Below are 23,091 nucleotides of genomic sequence, written 5' to 3'. Positions count from 1 at the left end.
TACTCCGAAACGACTGCAATGGTTTTCAGTAACGGAGCCAGCAAAAAAAGTCTGCACATTTAGAACACAATCGACATCCAAACAAAACAAGCGACCGGAAGTGCACGAAATTCTCGAACAGTTACGCATGGAAGCAGCATTAACTTAATAGAAGATGTCCACAGATCATAACAATAAACGAAATATTTTCTATCAATTATCACATGGAACATTAAAAATAATTATTAATTCAAGCAATAATAGACATTAATTTATGCTCAATTTCTAAAAAAAATAATTATAGGACGTGAATGATTAAGATCCGCGGTAAAAATAACTCCGTCCATAACGGTCTAGCAGGATATCCACCCAAAAACCCAGTTCCACGCCCATGCGGTGATATAATCCAAGGGTAGATGACAATACCAAGATCCGCGAGCAATCCCCACTGGTGCCAAAGAAAGTAAAAGCGTATACATCGCTCCACCGAGCCCAATCTACCGTCCGCCATTAGAGCGAACGCGCGGCGCGTTCAAATCCCAAAATATAACCTAATATAGTTTTTCGTGGGGGCCAGTGCGTTGATCTTGGCTGCCAGTGGCACGGTGCGTCGTACTCCAGTGGTCGTGGTGCGCGCAGTGAAAGTGCTCTGACGTAAACGTTACATTACACGCCGTAATGGCGGATACCGGCCTTTTAGGGAAGCGATGTCTTCTTGTTTATGGTGAGATATTTTTGTTTACTTTTAAATTTAGAATAAAAAAAATAATGCGTGTATACATAAATAATTTCCATAATTACTATAATTAAGCGATAATGAAAGAAGACAAACAGCTGCCGTAATGTAAAATTTAAGCAAATGAGCCTTTATGCAATATAAGAAGTAATTTGCTTTCATAATATAAACGTAAAGTTATTAATTAACAACATGTATAATTTGTAGTTACGATGTTAACGGAAATAAGAGCACAATATTTAATGCAGTACTCCTGCTCCTAAACTAAGTATGAACAAAGTGTGATCTAACTTATTTATATTTTAAACTGTATTTTCCAAAAATAGTCGTAATGTATATACATTTATACAAAGTAAAAAGAGTGTACCGTGATGTTTGATATCCTACTATTATATATAGCTCATAATTATTTTAAAAAAAGCGCGAAAATATTAAAAATATAAACTTTTAATGTTATCACAATACAAAAATATTAATTTTAATCAGGTTAATGGTTTTCACAATTTAAAACAACCACACAAAGACCTTTATAAACCTCGTGATCTAAGCAAGCAAAGGCTCAAGAAAACGGAAAATAGGTTAACTTCATACAATAACTTAGATCCTGATACTACGAAGCAGTATTACTTAAAGTATTGGCGCTGTATATAGGAGTGAACCATTGATAGGTCCTGGGTTCGAAATCTATAACACTCATTATTATGTATGGCTTACTCTCACGTTTTTCATAGAATCAGATCTTCCCAAAGGATGATAATGTCAGTCAAACTATTGGTCGTAAAGACTAAATAAAATTGTTTTTTATTATTTCTATTTCTTTAACCTTAACATACTTATAAATGTGGTTTGCGCACATCATATAAGAATGGGATTTGAGCAGGTGGAAGAAGCCTACGAAATAATAAAAAGATATTCATGTAAATCAGACTCTTTAACGACTAATCATACTTAGTCATGAGATGACAAAATAGGATTTATAACTTTTTGAAAAATTTTGACCAAAAATAGGAAGAAGTTTAGTTTGTAGTACATCTACAGTAAAAAAATATAATTAATTTGTGTTACAATAATAATGTCAGTATCTTACTTATTATTATATTAATAGTAATTAACTTTTTTTCGACTCTACATCTTAAGGATCTACGTTTATTAATTCCAATTCCCGACAACGTCGATTTACAATGTGTTAATCGCAACAAAATTAAATATTATACAGTTTCAATATTTTTAAATCCTTCATGCTAATATAACAACCTTAATAATTTTAAAAGGTTTGACATATTGACATACGTGCTCCGCGTGCACCGGCGAAGTTACCCGATATTGTTGATTCTGATAAGGCAAACTAAAATATTATATTTCGGAGGTACCTGGACAAAATCGTAAATTATTTTGGCAGATTGCAAGCTGTGAAATTGATGAGGTCCTTAATTGAACCCCGTGGTCAAACAAAAAAAACGATAAAAAATAGCAACGAATCATTTAATTTCTTGATAAATAAATAGCGTCGTCCCTCATGACATTATAATTAAAATAACATTAAATTAAAAATTTAATGATAAATAATATACTTAAGGAAACTTATAATATACTAAGAAAATAATATACTTAAGCTCAAATCGTGACGTGGATATAAAATGCAGTTACATCTCTACCAAAGTAATATAGAATTAAAATCCTAGGCATTTGTATAAAATTAATTCCTGAAATTCCTGTTACTCAGAATCGGATTAAAGAAGCAACAATTTGATTCATAATAGACCTTTCAGGAAAAATAACGTGACAATTCGCACTTTTTACTAAAGCGTTTTAATCTATGTTGATTTCTGAATATTTATGGTATATAGTCTTTAATAAAAAAAGATAACAATTCTATAAAATAGATTGTTTATTTTAGTAAATAAATGATTAAAATCGCGGAGCCGTGGATTTCACGGAACTCGTGGGAAAATAGGAAAACATTTAAACCAAAATAACGTCACTTAAATAATTAACAAACATTCAGAAACATTGTAATAACGTGCCTAACATAATCTATTTATTAAATGATTTAAGACAAACATAAAACATGTACACGCTCTTGTTACAAATCATTACACTCGTGCTCTCTCTCTCCCATTATATCGAACTTTGGACACTTCTAATGATTTGCGACCTATTGTTACTTTCCATAGATAAGATCGGTAACTTTTACACGAATCGTATCTGTATTAAACATCGATAATTTCCCCTTTTGTATTGAAACATTACGGCGAAAGGGGCCATTTTCTTAATTAAAGAAGTTAACAAATAATGCTACATTGTCTGTGGTAATTTGATCATTCGTTCGAATTTCGAAGGAAGTGTTAAGGAAGTTAAAAATAACAACCGATAAAAGATGTACTCTACCTCACAATAAATAACCCGATATGTTTTATTTTAATCTTGCGAAATACAACATTTTGTTGTTACAATTAATGATAATGAAAAAATACATTTTAATTTACATATTTCATATGCATATCATTGCATTTTTATGAGGCCTTATTTCGGCAATTATGCACGGAAGAAGTGTTCAATGAATGCTTTGTAAAAAATCATATTGAATGGTCGAGTCCATTCGTCGCGGCACACTTACTAGTTGCATAAGAAATATTACAGTATTTCGTAATATCAATAAAACCCGACTGTTCGGTGCCGCAGACAGTTATATCATTTACGTTATTGTAAACGTTGCTGCTATTTTTAGAACCTCATTTTAGCTCGTTCCATTTATTAATTGTTATGTCAAAGAAATTTCACTTACTGTGTAGGTATACACTGTGTTTCTATGTTTTAAATTTTATGCAGAAAAAATATAAACAAAATGGCCGCCTTTCCCTTTCATGGGAAAATTTCAAACGCGAGCGAAACGCGGTACAATGGCGCGTGCGTATATCCGTGCTTTTCTTTACTACGGTCGTAGAGTCAAAAAACTCGTCACAGATCAACGCCCTAGCTACTTTATCATTGCTCGGAATTTAATCAATCAATACTTTTTACTTTCCAGTAAGAACAAGAGTTAAGAAAGTACATTAATCGATTTCTTTAAACATTAATTGTAAATAGAATAACGTAATAAAATAAAGTATCAGATATTTCCCTTTTATGGTGGAAAGCGATGATTACAGTCTCTCCTGCGTACTCTTATAGTTCTTTTTTGTATCCCCATTAATGCTATAAATTCGAAAGTGAGTCTGTTTATCGCATTTTCACGACTTTATCGTTAAACCGATTTTGATTCGGTATCAAAATAACTGGAACTCGAAAACGAACTTATTTTTATTATATTACACTTATGCGCCATGAGTTAATTAAAAATTCATTAGCTAATATAATGATGCGTTTATCGATTTAACATGTTAGAGTATAAATTAACCCAAAAATTCTTTCTTATAAAAAAAATTACTTAAACTACGCAGAAAATCTGTGCAAAATTTTGATTTTACAGTACTACCACCGGTCAAGCCTGGGCGCCATCTATCTGTCAGTATTATGAATTTTATTAGATAAGAAAGCAAGTACTGCGTACCATATATTTTTCTACATGTAATCGGTATAATATCATTAATTGATCGATCAATCACTATATGTAATGAAGAAGAACAAAAAACAGCGTAGAGCCCGCGGAGAATCGATTCACCCGCATACATGATGTTACGTGTTACGCTCGCGCATGCAACTGGCGAATACAAATGGCGGATGACCTTGCTTTTTTGGCGCGATGTTAGGTTATCACGGTTAGATAATAACGTATATTTGTTTTAGGTCATGAATTTTTTGTTCTTGGTTTTAGCTACAAAGAATTACAGTTATGGAATTTTTGTTTGTTTCACAGATTCTACAATAATTATGTGAAATAAGACAAAAATATTTTAGACTATAAAAAATTTAATACTATAATGTCCGTCATTATTCTCTTTATAACAGATCAAACTCATCATTGTATAAAACATCCAATGATATTTACTTTTCTGTTTCATTAATAGATAAAATATAGTTATAAACACCGATAACTCTCCCAATTCAAGAATGGCTACATTTCAAAGATACAAACAAGTTTTATAATAAATCCAATTAGCATGACGTACAGTGACATGGGGACACGTGGCTGATACTGCCACAATGCAGTTAGCGCACTTTATCCTACCCTGGCGCACTCCCGACGCAGCCTCTATTGCTGTATAGTTTATGAGATCACCGCGGTGCAGGGGCGTAATTGAGTTAATAAACAGGTCTTTAATATGAAAGACGTTAGGTTTAATTTGTCCTGAATTAAAGTTTTTCATGCCCTGGCCTAAATAAAACTATAATAAAAAAGATATACGCACTACCGATTAATCGGAAAAGGTAGTTATTAGTGGCTTGATTTTTGAAATTGTTTTCATGAAAAAAATGCATCACACATATTGGTATAAAAGGTATTTATAAAAGCTATAAATATTTACAATACAAAAATCTACTTTTAAAGTAATATGAAGACATTTTATTGGAATTATCTGACGTTTGTTAATAATATTTAAAAATATTAAACAGGATTTAAACATCATACCCTAGTAAAAAACGATACCTCCAGCAAGTTGTAACATAGCTCACATTTAAGTGGAGACGCACGCAAAATCTAATACTGAATACCAGTGGCGAAGCGTCCATACAAGCCGATTCCCACCGGCTTCCCTTTTAGGTTTTCGGTGATACTAAACAATATATTTAATAGGTAAATTTAAATTACAACATATCAGACAATGGACAATAATTATAATAGCTTAAATTATTAATTAATGATAACTTAATAATGACATCTATCGGCCATTAGCCCGTTGTTTATTAAATTTAATCGATATCGATTACTTATTTAAAATAACATTAGATGGCGCACCTTGTATTTAGTTCCCCAGAAATTCCGTTACCAAAGTGAAATTGTGACGCTACAGGCGCAAGGTAACCCGCTGTCAAGCGGCTTAATGTCGTAGTATGTTTTTTTAATATAGATGGCAGCACTTTCTATGACTTTCTATGCCAGTGTTTGTCGAAATCGCGCGGAAGATATGGGCAAAGGTAACCCGAGCTAGTTCGGCTTCACGTTAACCGACTTTGTATAGTTGTCGCTTTTTACGTCCTTCAAACGTCATAATTTATTATGCTACCAAGTTGCGGTGTTTGTAAATTGTCATATTCATTTTATTTTTTGATAGTTCTGTGTTATTTAGTTACCAGCGCTTTGTTTATTTAGAAACTACAAATAAAAGTGTACTATAATGGAAATAACTAACTACTTTGTGATCAGTTAAAGTCTACCTTTACGTAAGTATATTATTAGTATGTGATTTCACATATTAGTATTTAGATGGTTAAATATTTGAAGTAGATCTGAAAGTTTTTGATTTCAGACACAAAATGTTTGTTAGAAGAAAATAAATATTATATTTTACTGAATTTAAAATATCACCACGCTACAATCAAAAATTAACGAATAACCTTTCTTGATTATTTAAATTGATAATTATATAAGTTTATCATGTAGGTGCATTTAAACTGTTGGTCTGTTTGGCGATCGTGATAGCTATTTCTATAAGGAGAAATTACATTTACTTACAGTTTATTTTGAAAATAAACAGATAATCATAGGTACTACGTAATATGGTTATAATTTGAATACTTACTTTTGTTTGCTGTTTTAATAAATTAATACGTAGGTACTTATATTTGTGATGACTGGAAGGGGAATTATCTACGTTTATTTATTGTTCGATTTTATGGATGTTTCAATTATTTACGCATTATAGGTAATTTAGTAGGCATGTCAATGTTTGTCGATTTCGATTCAAGACTAATTCGTTGTCTTCGTTTTTGTTTTCCAATAAATTGCCCCGATATCTTAACTGACGCCAATTTTTTTTACACCGGGTTACCTTTTGAAAAATTTCACCCTTCGCCACTGCTGAATACATAAACATGGATCGTCCAAGGTTTTCGGATGTAACATAACCCAAATACAAGGGAACTATATTGCTTTTCCGAGAGTACCTGGGCACACGACCACGCTCGGTTACTGGATTACGAGCCTGCTCTTGGGGAAATGCGTTTGTCCACTGTTGTCGACACTGAGAATGGGAAAAAGAAAAAAAAATTGTCCACATGGTGGTTGGTAAACACAATTTACAATAAATTTAACTTACGAAGTAGGGAAAAGAAAATACAAATTAATAATTAGGTGTGTGTCCCAGTGTGGATGGTATATATGCCACCAGAACAGTGTCAATAGGATCTAGATCATCATATGCCAAACAGCAAATGTTTGACGCTGATTTTAATCCAGATATTAGAGTAGCTTTATCCTGTTATATTGTCCACCTTTTCATATCTTTTTTCCACTTATAACTTATTCACCCCTTTTAGTTTCGTTTGTTTCCACTCTATCGGACCAATGCATGTCATTTCACGTGCATTCTACGTCGGCGGTGGTGGAACCACGCTCTAACGAGGTTTGAACTGGTGCGCCATACGCTTCATAATGAAGTTATCTACATGCTAGTTGGTACACTCGTGTTACTTTCAAAGGATACGCTTTATTAATAACTCGGCTGCCATTTCGATTTACACGTGTCTGACCTTTTCTTGTTTACTGTTTAGTTACAAATGGCTTAGTTGTGAGTAATTTACTAACGCACGTTTAAGCATCTTCTGTTTTATGTAGCATCATCAAAGGTTAAATGGTAGAATATGCTTTCGGCATTAAGTCAGTTCCAATCTTTGTAAAGGACAAGGTGGTGACCGCGGCTTTGCGCTCGTGAAGAGCCTTTCCCATTATAAAAGTTCCCAAAACAAAAAGAAAACTGTTTAAAAACTCTATTATTTCCCATGGCAGAAATTTTCAGGGATACAAAGTCTATGGGTGCATCCAGGACGTGATCTATCCATGGACCCAATGCAATCCAAATACGTTTAGCGATCGCTGCATTTAGGTTTACGGTGGCATTGTTAGTTTTTGGTCTATTGGAATATATTATTATCTTATATTATTAATTATATTATATTTAGAATATACTGCACTTGTGACAGCCTGTAATTAAAACAGCACTGCAGCAATTACTTACTGTAATGTAACAAATAATTATATAAGGTGTATGTTTTGTTGGCTGTCCAAATAAATAAATTATTGTTTAAGTGCAAAGTTAGCTAAGGTTAGGTTAGAATAGGCTCCCACTTAATAATAAGCTATGGAAAAATTAAGGGGTATTAATTGCACTTTTGTTGGAGTTTGCTATCTCACTTGAAAATAAAAACTATTCTGACTAGTACCTTTTCCGGAGTAACACAATAACACGACAAATATAGTTCTGATGTCAATGAACAATAAAACGTCACATTACATTTATAAAACACAAATTGCATTGTAGTCGTTTTATAAGTGTAAAAGTTCTTACTAAAATAATTATTTGAAAGTGTAATCTCGGTCGCATGAACTGTAAATGGTGTATTAGCATGAGACAACGTTTAAAAACACATTTTATCGTTCAACATATATAATGTCGAATTATTAAGCTTATATACTAAATTTCTCCACGTAATATGTAAACCGCATATCCAGTGCAGGAGTTTTGGTATATTTTTATGTTACACCAGCAAGTGAATCGCTTAGTAAGAGGCCAGTGGCTATCAATTTGAAGGCCTAAGCTTTCGACAATTATATACATGTGCAACGCCACAGTTAGACTATTTTTCACGTCGGATTTCAAACAATATTCTAGTCGAAGATATTTTTATATATTTACAGAAAGAAAGGGAGGTAGTGCAATGTTCTACTACCTCAATTTCTTTTATAATTTAGAAAATAAACACAAATTGAATCCTCCTTTTTGATTTTTGTTCAGTTTACAAACTAAACAGAAAATTGAAGTCAAAAGATTTAGCGCTACGCTAATATTAAACGCTAAGAAATATGTGTTTTAAAGTATTTATGGGAAAAGTATGTTAATGAGCGATTATTTATTGATAGACTTGACAATAAAATACAGATTTTTCTTGCAAATAACCCCTGATTTGACTTAATATTATGTATGTCAGCTAATTCAATTTATACAGTGGATTTATAGAGAGAATATACAATGCGTCCTAATTCCGAAAATAGGTCATGCAAATAGCCTTCATTCGCGCAAATGACACTGTCTAAAACCCGCTGTGAATATCAAATCGATAGCACTAAACAGGTTTCAATTATTATATTTTTTCTTTATGTTAGTCACTAGAATTATCCAATACGTGCCATTGTTATTATATTTTCAATAAGTATTTACGAAATAAATAATACTTTGATACCTCAAATAGGCATAAATTTTAAATATCGAATATTGATTCTTGATTTTAAATACCAAGTATCGTCGCTAGTAATGGACAACCGGCGTTAACGCGTCGACGAAACAATGGCGACAAAACTAAAACAAAACGCGCAACAAATTCCGTCTTGGATAGAAAGTTGACAACACTTTCGCTTCACGCGTCCTTGGCGATGCGAAACAAAAACTCAAGTCATTCAATGTTCTCAAAACGGGCTTTTAGTACAAAACAAATTGTGATTAACGCTTAAAAGTGTTGGCGGGAAGTCATAAAAGAGTTCTAGTTTCGACTAGGGCGTATTTGAACGAGCTATTTTTATGATTATAATATGAAGTATTCTCATAACTTGTACATAAAAAAAATCATCTGAAACGAATACCTAAATTGTAAAATGAGGTCCCAAAAGATAATATTTTCAAGTAGAATTCACTGCATGGGAATCCGTTTTAAGAATAAGAAAAGAAAATCTGGTGCATCACCATAACATATTCTTCTTGTAGGTTGTTACGATATTCAGTTTATACCAAACCAATCTGAACACATTTTTTTTTTATTTTTATACTTCGTAATCATTATTAATATTATGAAGCAATTTTTTTATCAATTAGAAATCTCTATTTTCAAAGCTAATACTAGTTAATAATACTACTCCGATTTTACAAATTCTTTTACTAATGATTATTTTATCCTTAGAAGCCATAGGTTACTTTTTATCCCGAGAATGGATTATTTTCGATTTTATGCGAGCGAATCCATGAACAGGATAATTCAAGTCAGTAAACATATTTGAAAATATTAGCGTCGGTACAGAATATTTTATGTAAATATAAACATACGATTATGCAAATAAGGACGTATGTAAATTGTATGACATAAGTAAATCATGGAAAAATATAAAGCATAGGTACAAAGTTTTTACCTTTTTAAATATAATATCAAAACAATACTAGATATCTAAGATTATAAATATTTTTATCTTGAATCGAGTAAGCGAAATAAGAATTGCTTAGTCCACTCGTTATTTATTGATGCATATTAAAATCTTCTTATAATGTTATCGTGGGGTTGTTCCCGTTCATAATTTAAATCCACGCGATGTTCCCATTGAAAAGCTCACAAACAGACGTAATGAAACGTAGCACGTAATAAAATTATGTTCATTATACACACTTTAACTTACAAAGGGTATGATACAACTCGTGTTATGTTGATTATTGCGATATTAAAGAAACGTATGTACTTATTTCATTCCAAAATTGTTTTTTAAAAAAATAGCATAGAGCAGCTCCATTCTGTGCTCTATAGTTTTCACACTTAGCTCTTCGACAAGCTAACGTTCTCATTTAAATACTCTGTGCAGTTGGAAAACAGATCCACGCTGGCCCCCATTGAAATGGAAGCAATCAGCATATTTACTATCTATTATAGATAAAAAAACGACCACTGGTCACTGACCCATATCCGCGTGCGTTTCTCTGACCTACAAGTGGTATAGCGTTGTACCACAACTACCAAAAATCTTGAAATCATGTTTTTGGCCTTTTGAAGATTGAGACGCAAGGAATGCGTTTGATTTAATATTCATGTGATATAGGGCGCTATATCTTCATAAATTCCGATACCTTACTAATAAAGTATGTTTACTTCAAACAACGAAGTTATAAATTTCATTGCCCGACGTGGGAATCGAACGCAACATATGTTTTGACCTAAGTACGATATTAATGCAGCAATAAGTTTTCTCTACAAACTTAATATTTATTTATTTAAGACGTGGAAGACTTAAATAGCACTATAATAGTAGACTTAAAACTAGTAACGAGCCAACTGTACTATATTTTAATCTCTCGTAGCGTTCAAATAGCAAACTGAGAGTTGTATAAGCCCGGTTCGAAGTAACAAGTTCGATTTCCGCATGAGTAGTTCTAATCGAACCAGTCACTATTAACCATCGATCCCGGAACGAAGTAGGGTTGGCAATTATAAATAAAAAATTGGTTTTTATATAAGGTGATATTTATTACTTATCGATTTTATAATCGATATAAATATTAGAAAAAGAGGTCAATAAAATCATTTCAAAAGCCATCTAATAGATAATACCTTCTAATGTCACTGTTAACTACAGTTAACAACGTCATAGAAACTGATCCTTAATTTCTGTATATAAAGGAACATCAAACTACCTACTCTCTCTTCTCTAAAATTAAATGCTTAATAAAATTATCGCTTCGTTGCCTAACCATCTGTTAAGTGACTGGGCAGAAAAGAATAAAGATACGACCGCATCCGAACAGCCAGTACTTTACTATAATTCTTAAATTTTTAGTTAAGAAAAATAAATTGGCACACTCTGCCATCATTACAAATGCACAGAAAAAATACATTTGCTGATCAAATTTAGTTCTTTTTACATTGTGATAAAAGTAAAAATAAAGTGTCGATTCTATCTTCATAGATCCCAAACAAGCTCAACAAAGATATAAAGACGCAAAAATACAGCACACATCGCGGTCAAAAGCCAGTAAAAAGCTTTCCAGCAAGGACGCGTCCATTATGACACTGAAGTGTCACGTTCCAGATACATTATGTTACAAAACCCAGCATCCGGCTCATTCATGCTATGCATAAGTAATACATTGTGTAACCGGGCATCTCGCCGCCATCTTGCATAATGCATCTTTGGAGTCATGACTGTTGGGATTCGCTATTGATAGGTTTGGATCTAGCTAGAGATATTGATAGTGGTTAGGCATAGCGGATAAGAAGTTTTTAATAAAGGGCCAGGGGTTCAATCCTGGTTGAAGGCAACGTTTTTTATTTTCATATACTTAAAGGTAAAAAAGCAGCAGCTTTTGATTAGTAAAGCGCACTTAATTTGCCCTAGATTGGGTTTCTTTTCGGCAGATGAGCACGTTTCCAATCAAAACATGAAATGAAAGTAAACCATCGGACGCTTCATGATTGTACTATTTGCCTCTCTGTCTATAACCCGGCCAGAATATTGGTTGCATTAGGTACCGACACAAAACTGTGAACCAAGCACTAATACTTAGTAACATTGCCCTAAATCACGGCTAAAAGCATCGACGTATATTATGCTAAAAGTAAAAAAGCAACTAGCTTCGGTTTTCATACAACTATAAAAAACAACGTGCCATGCATTCTGTTTATGGATATTATTAGAAAGATAAGTCTGTCGGAACTCGGCCTCTGAATAATACATGAGACCTAACAGAAAATAATTTACATGTATATCGTGTTGAAATATAGATTAGATTTATTCATAAAAAACAAATATTTTACAATCTATAAGCGTTCCGAAGATGATACATATTTTATTTATAAGGCATACCTACCCAAATACATTTTTACATTTTAGTAGGCCTGCACTGAGCTTCTTTTTACCGCATTATAACTTAGGTATATGTATGTAGTTCGGGTTTAACAGGACAGTCTTTACAACTATTTTTAAGAAATTCGTGTTGAATTTCTAAATAGTTTGCTAAAAACCCAATAAATGCTTCTCTTGCCCAATTTAATATTTCCTTAAAATTTCGCTAATCACCTAACTACGTTTTTGATAGCTACCCAGTTATAACATTGGAGATTTTGTGCAACAAACTGAAGTAAATTATGGTTTTAAGGTGGTAGCTCAAGGTCCATTTTCATACATTTTGTTTCGGCTTTAATCTGGGTAACTAAACAAGTATTGGCAAGTAAAGAATTTAAATTCACGTCTAGTTAGTGATTAGTTCTCGCAGTTGAAAGAAAAATGTAAAAATAATTAATAATCATGGATATTTCTGCCTTTAAAATTTCGTCATATTAAATTTTAAAGGCCGAAATATCCATGATTATTAATTATTTTTACGTTTTTCTTCAACTGCGAGAACTAATCACTAACTAGACGTGAATTTAAATTCTTTACTTGCCAATACTTGTTTAGTTACCCAGATTAAAGCCGAAACAAAATGTATGAAAATGGACCTTGAGCTACCACCTTAATACATTTTTACGTCATTGTTAGACAATTATTTTTAAAAAAACACTTTTTATTACCGCCATATTGGAAAAAGTTATCACGTTCCCGCCATTTTGAAACTAACCTATCTTTAACTCTTAAGACTTTCTTCACATTATTAAGAACATTAGGCTACCACAAACGATTTTACGACCGCATTTTTACCACAATGACCGGCTTAGACATCCATCTGAGGCAGTGAAAGCATCGTGATGTCATCGACTCGTTGCATAATTCGTAATGCATGACGGCGCGTGGAGATGGCGGTAATGTGTAAATGAATGTATAAGGGTAAACGCATGGTAAGACGTGGGTTTTTATTATCTGGGAATGGTAATGATTAATATTAATAACATAATTGGTGAGAGATGTTCGTCGTTGATTGCCGCCATATTTCTAGCACACCACATTATCACCTCATACCTACCTAATTTAAGAGTCCATATGATACGAGAGAGAGAGAATACGTGTATGGTCAAGATATATTTTTTAAGAACAAGAAACAACACTGGAGCTGCCTATTTTATCTAACTAATTCTGTAAAAAAAATAACAGGTTTCTGTTGCAAACCCAAAAATCTAAGCAGAACAGCCCATCACTAAAAATCTGTAGCTAAATAATGCCTTAATTGTAACAATTATAATTATTCTAATCTATCTTGACTTATCATAAGTGCAACTATAATAGCCTTCATGATGAACCATGTACTTTATATTTTACAAGGTGCTGCTCACAGCTTCGCCTACGTAAATAGCGCGCTACAAAAGTCCCTAAAACACTGTAACAAAAGATAATTTGTCCGACGTCAGCGCCAAATATATAAAGAATCTAGTTAAAAATCCCATAATTTCCCATGGAAGCCAATTACCGAGATACAAAATTGCTTATGTGTTAATCCAGGACTATCCGTGTGCTATCCAAATTCATTCAGCTATTACTGCGTGTACTTTTAAACAAACATTTTAACATAAATATTCGTATTTATAATATTAGTTAGAAGTTAAGTCCGATAAGACTAGTTAAATTGTTGAGTAGAAAATATTTTTTATAATAAATTCTATCAATACCGTTCATCACAGTATTACAAGATCTGTTCTAGCCTGCGCTATGGCTGCCGATGCATCACAACACACGCAGCCTTTACACGTCAAACCCCGTGTTTTATTACAAACAACTACAAGCTTTGTTGTTTACGTTTTTGTGTGTTAACGATTTTATTAGATTTTTGCTGTAAACGTTATTGATTTGATCTATTACGTTTATTATCTTTGTGAATGATCGTTTGCTTTAACAGTGACGGATAACTTCGTGAGGAAACCTGCATACCTAAGAAATTCTCTATAGGAATTTTAAAGGTGTGTGAAGTCTACCTATCCGCACTAGGCTAGCGTGGTGGATTTAGGCCTAATCCCTCTCAGTAGTAGAGGAAGCCCGTATCCAGCTGTAGGGCAATATATAACATAGAACTGATAGTATATACAACATACGTTTATCGAATTTAACTACACATTGCCATAAAATTAGTAGGCGTAATGCATATAAGAAACTTTAAGTGTAATTCAGTTAAAAAAATATATTATATGCTGTTCAGAAAAATAAAAATCATTGCCGTGTTGGGATATAATAAAGAACTAATTTCTTGTAGGTACTGACAACGTTAACTTTAAATCGAAAAAGCAAACGTGGCGTCCCAACAGCAGTTATTTTAATTTCCTGGTCAGGCTATAAGTTCCTTGGATTCAAAGCATTATTCATCCGCTTCACTACGAAGGCTGTTAAATAATCTATATCGAATGGTTTCAGTGACATAACAATTTGCATACTTAAATCATACTGTACCAGCATAGCTGAGCCAGCCCGTATTGTGATGCTAGTCATGTTTACAATGTAAATCATACGTATTTCCCGCTGCTGCAATCGAGGCCGGCTTATGAAATTGTAATACGTGGATCCGTTTGACGGGTCAAGTGAAGAAACAATAACAGGGAATCCCCTACGCAATCATAACTGCCTGCTGTCCAAAGTTGTTTCTGGATCGACTGACACACTCAATACCCCTACCCTAGTATATCGATGTAGAATGTATTTGATGTATGCTGTACATATTTAATACAATCTTATAAAAATAAATATATTCTAAAAATTACTCTATTTTGTAACTTCTAAAACCTTGAAGGGACGGAATTGACAAATATGAAGGCAGTGATTAATCTTTTAACGTTATTGAAATAAAATTATTTATTTGAACCCGTAAAATGTTATACATTGTTTGGATTCCGTCAATTTTACCTCTAGCACCAGTTCGAAAAGCAGTTCTCACCAGAGAAGAACGGGCAAGAAACTCTGGTGTTGGTCTTTTCAAAATCAGTTTAAGGTATAAACTACATGATACACAGAAAAGAGAAAAATTACAATTGTTTTCTTTCTATTGCTGTTTAGAGCGGTTCATTTATTGGTTAATGTAACCATCAAAATCCTAGTTTCAACCTTTTAATTGCTAATAACATACCTAATCAAGGAAACAGACATCGCTATCTCCACACAAAAAGAAAACCAATATATATCAATAACAATATATTACAACTAAAATTAGGTACATTACAGCTTCACAACTCCTAATTAGGACATGATTGCAAATCTAACCGATATATGTAGCGGACTTTCCATCTCCATAACAGATGTCCGCAAGATGCGTCGGAACCAAAACATTGCATAACAAACCCACTCAAGTTTACGCAAGGGTAACTTTCCAATGACTCATGTGGTCTCGATGATGACAATATCGCGAAATCAGACTAAATGTTGACATTTTTATTGACAAAGGTTCAGTACTAAAGACTAGTCTTACTTCTAAACTTGTTTTAGCGTTCAGAGATGATTAAGAATTGCTTAAATAGCTGTCAAAAACGTCACCGGTTTCCTAGTTTAAACCTTATTAAGAGGCAAGATGGCGGGTTTTGATTTACAGCTGATCGAGTAAATTTGTGTTTTAACTAAGCATAACTGCGAATTTTTTATAAATAAGACTGTATAGAGATCAATATATAAACAATCTTCACAGGATATATTTACTATATATTTGAATGCTGAGTAATTTCCGTGAATCTAAATCTACATGAGAATTTCACAATGGAACAAGGTAATCGATCCAGAAATAACGTTGCATTATAGACAAATAGGTCGGCATAATTCTGGTGATTGGATGATACGTTCATATTATGTTTGAACTACAATAATATATATACTTAACATAAATTCCATTGATATCAATGTTTTCGTTCAAAATTAATTTAGCAGCCGCACTCAAAGTTATTCCTTAACATTAATGACGATTAGTAATTTTTTACAATTTGATTATTTCTCGGAAAGTTCAATGAGTGTAAAATATATCAAAAGCAACCTTTTTATGAAGCTCTAAGCGTCTCTGAATGTAGAAATAATCGAATTATAAAAACTGGCGGTCATAAAATCCATTAACGTCTCTGACCCCAACAATAAAACCTAGTGATTTTGATAAGACTACTAAAACCTCCTACCCGGAACCCACCACTTGCGCTTTACCATCAAAAATAGACAAAGCAACCCAGAACGAGATTGTGGCAACAAAACAAATAAAAGGAAGCGTAATCGTAGTTAAATGGCCGACACGAAATGCCCGTCGCGGCATTAAATTAATCATCTAATCACTGAAACAAAATCAAAAGTGCAGTTCTAAGAAGTGAGACGATCAGTTGGGTTTCACTCTACTTTTCGGTATGATATATAAAGTGAAGATTTCACTTTGACAAAAAGGAATGATGACTAACGACTGTTATTTTTGTTTAACGGTGATTTAGTTAGCGTTTAGTAAATTTTGTATAATACGTACTTAATTATAGATGTTTTTAGATAAATTGTGTTTGCTATACCGGGCAAACATTTGATCTCAGACTAAATAAATGCGAATTACAAGGCGATGTTTACATAAAATTGCAATTATTCGATATATAAATCGATCCCAGGTCGTTACTCCTTACATATTACCCTGGAATCAATGAGGCTGCTATTTTTTTAACAAGTTTCTAATTAAGAGAAGGGAAACTTCGGCCTAATACTTTTTCATTGTTAACTATCGTGCATTGCTTGTAGTTACTAACTAGGTTACCCTGAAATTAGAAAATCGCTTATAAAACTAAGAAAGTGTAATTATCATGCCAACCATTATCTAAACTTCATTCAATGTTATAAATACTATTAACCCAATAACCTATAACAATTAAATCAAGGTTCCCTCGAATAAAAAGTACTTTTAAATAACTTAAAATATAGTGTAATTCGAAAAATTTCTATAAACTATGGCAATTAAATCGAGGTTGCAATAAATGTTAAAAGATTTTTTACTAACTTATGATATAATGCATTTAGTAAATATCCATTCATTTTAAAAAGTACCTACACCCAAACAGTGTAATTAATAATTATAATTAAATATACATATTATAAAACAAAGTTCCCAAAAGCTGTCTCTCTGTATTTGATCGATTTTCTGAAAATCTGCCGAACGGATTTTTGGGAAATTTAGTACGGAGATAGTTTAAGACCCTGGGCAAGTTATAGGCTACTTTCTATCCAGGTAAATGTATAGCGGGACTTTTACATCAGAAAACTACTTCACGCGGGCGAAGCCGCGAGCAAAAACTAGTTATATTATAATATTGACTAAACAACAAAATATATTTTTTGTCAGACATTTATGGATATGAAGCCAGTCAGGTCTTGAACATGTATACACTAATGACACAAGTATTTATTTTGATATCAGAATCGAATAACGGCCTCCTCCTTTACTACCATAACGGCTACCGATTTTCGCCAGTTCACTTATCCCTTTCTCTATCTTTTCAGGTATCGTGTTAATATCATCCACACGTTGTCAATACCAAGTGCACCACCCGGGTAGGTATGCATCAAATTCATCACCATTGTCTCCTTACATATTTACCCTGAACCCAGAATGACCTGCTTCTCACATTCCAGTCCCTATCGGAACGTCACATGACTGGCCAAACCCCAACCTGCAACAAAGGAACCCGCCATGGCACCAGTTCTCCTCACCACGGAAAAGATCGCCAATGCAAACGGAGCCTTACTATCAAGAGGATATAGGTTACAATCAAGGGTTTGCACACCCGCAAAACTATGATAGTCGATCGTCGTACGATATGACAAATCCAGAAACGAGAGTACCTAATGATGGAAGGTTACTTTCCGAGTCAGCATTTACAAAAATATCTGAAACATTAGGAGCAATAAATACAGTAGGACATTATTTAGTAGATATGGTTAACGAAAATGAAAGGACTGAAGAAGATCCTACATTAAAACAGTTACCACAAGCAATTTATACTTTAAGCAAAAACGTATTAGGTAGGAATGTAACGGATAAAATAGCTCCTATTGTAAAGAAAGCATTACCCAAAGTATTACCAGACGCGCCTATTACAAAAATCGCGACTGCAGACGTAGATAAAAGTGACACGAAAGTTTGTACAACACCTGAAGGAGAGGACGGTATTTGCGAGGACCTGAGTAACTGTCCACAGCTGTTATTAAATTTAGTAAATCTCCGAGAATCTTTATGCTTTAAAGACCTTTTTGTCCCGGGTGTGTGTTGTCCAAGAGATTCAATTGTACCATCGACTCCATTGATTGAAAAACCTATAGTTGCTACGACAAATAAGCCTACATATTTAGTGCCGGTAACAACCCAAAGACCTAAGCCTGCTACAACCAAGAAGCCATCAGCAGTTTTAGTGTTGACGACCAAGAAACCAAAGCCGGCAACCACGAAAAGACCTGTGGCCTCGACTTCAAGACCGCTCGGTACCACCACGTTCTATACCGTAGCACCACCAGTTTATAGCAATTTTACCAACATTGTGGATGTTAACGGTGAGTGTGACTTTTTGGAAGTAATAAAAAAGTGGATTAGTAGATTTATGGTTAATAACATAAACCCCGCAAATAAGAAAGTAGTGACTTAGATAATAAGTAATTTAATTTTCTTGAATAAAAGAATGAAACTAGGTAAATAGATTACACGTACGATCTCGCTTTAACTGAAAATGCAGAGTCATGACCGTTCGCACAATTTTTCTTGATCGTTGACATTCCCCGTGTGTCATTAGTTCCGAACGCACCTTTCAAACACCTAGTCAATTTAGTGATTTATTACTTACAGCACACTTATAGCTTTTATTATGTAGATAAGTGGGCCTTGTCCCGATTGTTGAAGTCATATATTATCGCAGTGTTTGAATGGGAGTTATCGATGACAAACAAATAAAATGAATTCCATTTCATATACTTAGGCAGATTAGGAACATTCTTACGCTAACCGCCTAAAAACAAAAGTAGATATTACTTTCTTTAACATTTAGGCCCAACCTATGAAACTAGCTAAAAAAGTTCTGGAATCATTTGTTTAATTCCAAAGCATTTACGTATTAGTAGTTAGGTAATTAGGCCGCTAATCTACTTTTATATATTTTTCCAATAATAAAGCATCTACCGATTCTTCTGAAAAGTCCACCAGCCTGAGAAGTAGCATCAAGATCACTTATAATCCTAATATTTATTAATTTTAATCTCAAAACCAGACTGCGGGCAAAGAGAAGACGAAGGCGGTCGCATCGTGGGTGGCACGGAGTCCAAATCCGGCGACTGGCCGTGGATGGCAGCCATCTACCTGCACGGCAGCAAGCGCCGTGAGTTCTGGTGCGGCGGGACCCTCGTGGGGAAGAGGCATGTGCTCACCGCCGCGCATTGCACAAGAGATTCGAAGCAGAGGCCGTAAGTTGTTATTCAAAAGGATAATGGCGGGTATGGGGGAACGATAGGCTCTTAAGATTTAATACAGGGTGTTTTAAACAAATAATTAGTAGCGTTGTTGGGTAACATCAATAATTGAAACAATCTTCCATCAACTACACAGATTCTCATAATAAAGGCAGCACTTAATCATGCGACCAAAAATGGAAATATAAATAGCAACGACATGCGTTTAAAGGCTTCAATGAAGTATGAACAAATTTCTGGTTATTAAAACTGAGTTGATTTTGGACATTTAAAATATAAAAAGATAACGGTATATGACTCTAAACCTATCTACCCTTTCTTGTTTCTCAGTTTCCCAGCCCGTCAGTTCAGCGTCCGCCTCGGAGACGTGGACTTGGCCCGTGATGACGAACCCTCGCGTCCATCCACTTTCCGCGTCACGCAGGTGCGGGCGCACGAGCAGTTCTCCAGGGTCGGCTTCTACAATGATATAGCTGTACTGGTGTTGTCAGGTTCGTATCGAATAAACTGTATATATCGAGTAGATAAATCGGCGAAATATTCAATTCATCATCCCATTTTTGGAATAAAATAAATCTTGACACTTTGTACGATACAATAGCGACACTTGGATACGCTGAAAGACACAAAAGATAAAATCAAGGTCCGGCGTTGTTTAGGCGTAGCATACGAATTTAGTGATATTGGATGGATACAATTTAATTTATTATTTATTATCCTCTAATATTTTCATTTAACTAGGGAATTACTTAGTAACAAATTTCATTAATCCAACGCAGTCTTGTTGTAAAGCCATCAAAAACATCTCTTACAGATAACGTCCATAAATCGAAATACGTGATCCCAATCTGCCTGCCGAGTGGTGACATCAACCGACAGCACTTCGAAGGAGCTCTAGCGACGGTGGTGGGTTGGGGCACCACCAGGTACGGGGGAGGGGAGAGCTCCCGCCAGCTGGAGGCCAAGCTGCCAGTCTGGAGGAACGATGATTGTGATAGAGCATACTTCCAGCCCATCACTGACACGTTCCTGTGCGCTGGATATGCGAGGGGCGGCGTTGATGCTTGCCAGGTAAACCATTTTTTGTTATCGACTAAATAATGCTCGTGGCTTTGCCTTCAAAAATCTCTCCCGGTATAAAAGGGTCATCGTGCACCTACGTATTGGGGAAAAAAAACTAATTATGTGTATACAATTTTATTGAAATCCATTCAAAAGTTTCTACATTGATTCAAACATCTTCAGTAACTCACGATTTTTTTATATTATTAAGATATATTTTTAAAAGATGTAGAGCACATGTAGAGCCAACGGCCTCGCGGGCGAAGTAACGAGTAGAAACTAGTAGCATAATATAGCCATTGGTCCTAAGGAAAAAAACATGGATTGAAAAGGGGAGCAGCGTTTTTTGAGCCTCAGGAAATTGCAGTCAATATTACAGTTCACCACGAAAAACAAATAAGTTTTACGTGTGGAGTATAGATTGTAATATACCGCAAGAACAACGCATTCTGTATTCATGCGTAGGTGCCAATTTAACAACTGTCTTTGCGTCAATCACTTTCCACTTTCTACCAATAAATGTGCCTTTACATGGCTTTTCTATAAAATAGTATATTATAGCGTGATCCGCATATATTCCAAGCAGCTGACGTTGCGCTTACGCACTACTCCCATCAATTTTATGGTGTATTTCTATGGTGTTTGATATACATGTTTTTTCTCAAAAAGTCTTCTTTGCGTTTCCTCAAAACTTGATCTAAACTAAAGGCTAAACAGCTTATGCAGTTCACCGAAAAAAAAATGTTCAGGAAAGATGTAATCTCGATTACTATTACTTAAATGTTTCCAGGGCGATTCAGGAGGTCCTCTCATGTTGCTGATCAATGGAAGATGGACTCAAATTGGCGTAGTCTCCTTCGGGAATAAGTGTGGAGAGCCAGGCTATCCTGGCGTCTATACACGAGTGACACACTACAACCACTGGCTCCAACAGAACTTAGTTTAAATTTACTGTCTACTTGGTTGAAAGTACATTTGTTAATTTAATGGGTACTAGAAATTAAAAAATGTAAATAAGTATCAATTGCGTTAATTGTACCAATTAAATAATGTAGTTATTTTAGCAAAATTGGAACACACAAAAAATTATTTTCAGGGCTCCAAAGCTACTTATCTATTCAAAATTTTATACATAGGAAAAAATACATCATATTTCTACACTTTTTTATTTTTTTCGCTGTTTATTTTTGTGGATATTGTTTCACCAATATGAAAATGACATTAAAATGGTTGAATCAGTGGATCTCCTCCTAACATACACATCATTTTAATTTTCCACTATTAGATACACAAATTAAACAAGAATATTTTGGTAGTTTAAAAAGTTCAGAAAAGACCTAAAATTGTTAAATTATTCGTTAATCGTTGCATATTCCCGCCGGTAACTCGTGCACCATATATAATATATGGAACCATTGCTCAAGGCCATTTGCTCGGGGGGGAGCCTTATCGACTACATCCTACTTTAAAAACGGCTTAATTTCAATGATATTTGGTAAAAAAAAATAATCGCTTTATTTACATCCATCCTAAAAACTTGTAAAGAGCGTAACGTGAGTTTTAACATTATTTAATTTGTTACAGCTTGAATTGGTACTTAATTAGTAATTATACAACGCAAACTGTAGATACTGGTGCTTTCTTATTTTTATCAACTCAGTTACCAAGTAGCTACGTAACGTTTTTATATTATAGTTTTTATACTTTTTCAAAGACTATTTCTTAGGTGTCTAAAGAAAATAATATGGCCATTTTATTTATTCTAAGTATTACGAAACACGTAATTTATTTTCACTTGATTTACATAAATTCTGCATATAAACTATTGTGATAAATCTAATAACGGACTGTTTATTTTAAGATAATAAAAATGTATAAATTCGATGTGATTTTTATTTTACTTTCAGTAAACCATATCTATACTATTATATAAAGCTGAAGAGTTTGTTTGTTTGTTTGTTTGTTTGTTTGTTTGAAAGCGCTAATCTCAGGAACTACCGGTCCAAACTGAAAAATTCTTTTTGCGTTGGATAGCCCTTTGTTCGTGGAGTGCTATAGGCTATATATCATCACGCTATACCCAATAGGAGTGGAGCAG

General features: G+C 33.9%; 1 protein-coding gene across 4 annotated transcripts; it reads left to right on the top strand.

The window, feature by feature from the left end:
• Positions 1-476: 476 nt before the first annotated feature.
• LOC115444351 (proclotting enzyme) lies at positions 477-22,875 on the top strand. 4 transcript variants are annotated; one of them, XM_030170102.2, is made up of 7 exons: positions 477-703; positions 17,979-18,029; positions 18,111-19,025; positions 19,733-19,925; positions 20,262-20,422; positions 20,746-21,002; positions 21,784-22,875. In XM_030170102.2, the coding sequence occupies exons 1-7, from the start codon at positions 658-660 to the stop codon at positions 21,937-21,939; spliced, it is 1,779 nt and encodes a 592-aa protein (XP_030025962.1). In that variant the 5' UTR covers positions 477-657; the 3' UTR covers positions 21,940-22,875. The 4 variants fall into 4 exon arrangements, with proteins under 4 accessions (XP_030025962.1, XP_030025963.1, XP_030025965.1 ...); XM_030170103.2 differs by having other exon boundaries at positions 491-703; positions 17,979-18,033; XM_030170105.2 differs by lacking the exon at positions 477-703 and adding an exon at positions 5,939-6,037.
• The last annotated feature ends 216 nt before the right edge of the window (positions 22,876-23,091 follow it).

The sequence above is a fragment of the Manduca sexta genome, chromosome 6, assembly GCF_014839805.1.
Source record: "Manduca sexta isolate Smith_Timp_Sample1 chromosome 6, JHU_Msex_v1.0, whole genome shotgun sequence".
In the NCBI taxonomy this organism is placed as follows: Eukaryota; Metazoa; Arthropoda; class Insecta; order Lepidoptera; family Sphingidae; genus Manduca; species Manduca sexta.
This window is presented reverse-complemented; position numbering and strand designations above follow the sequence as displayed.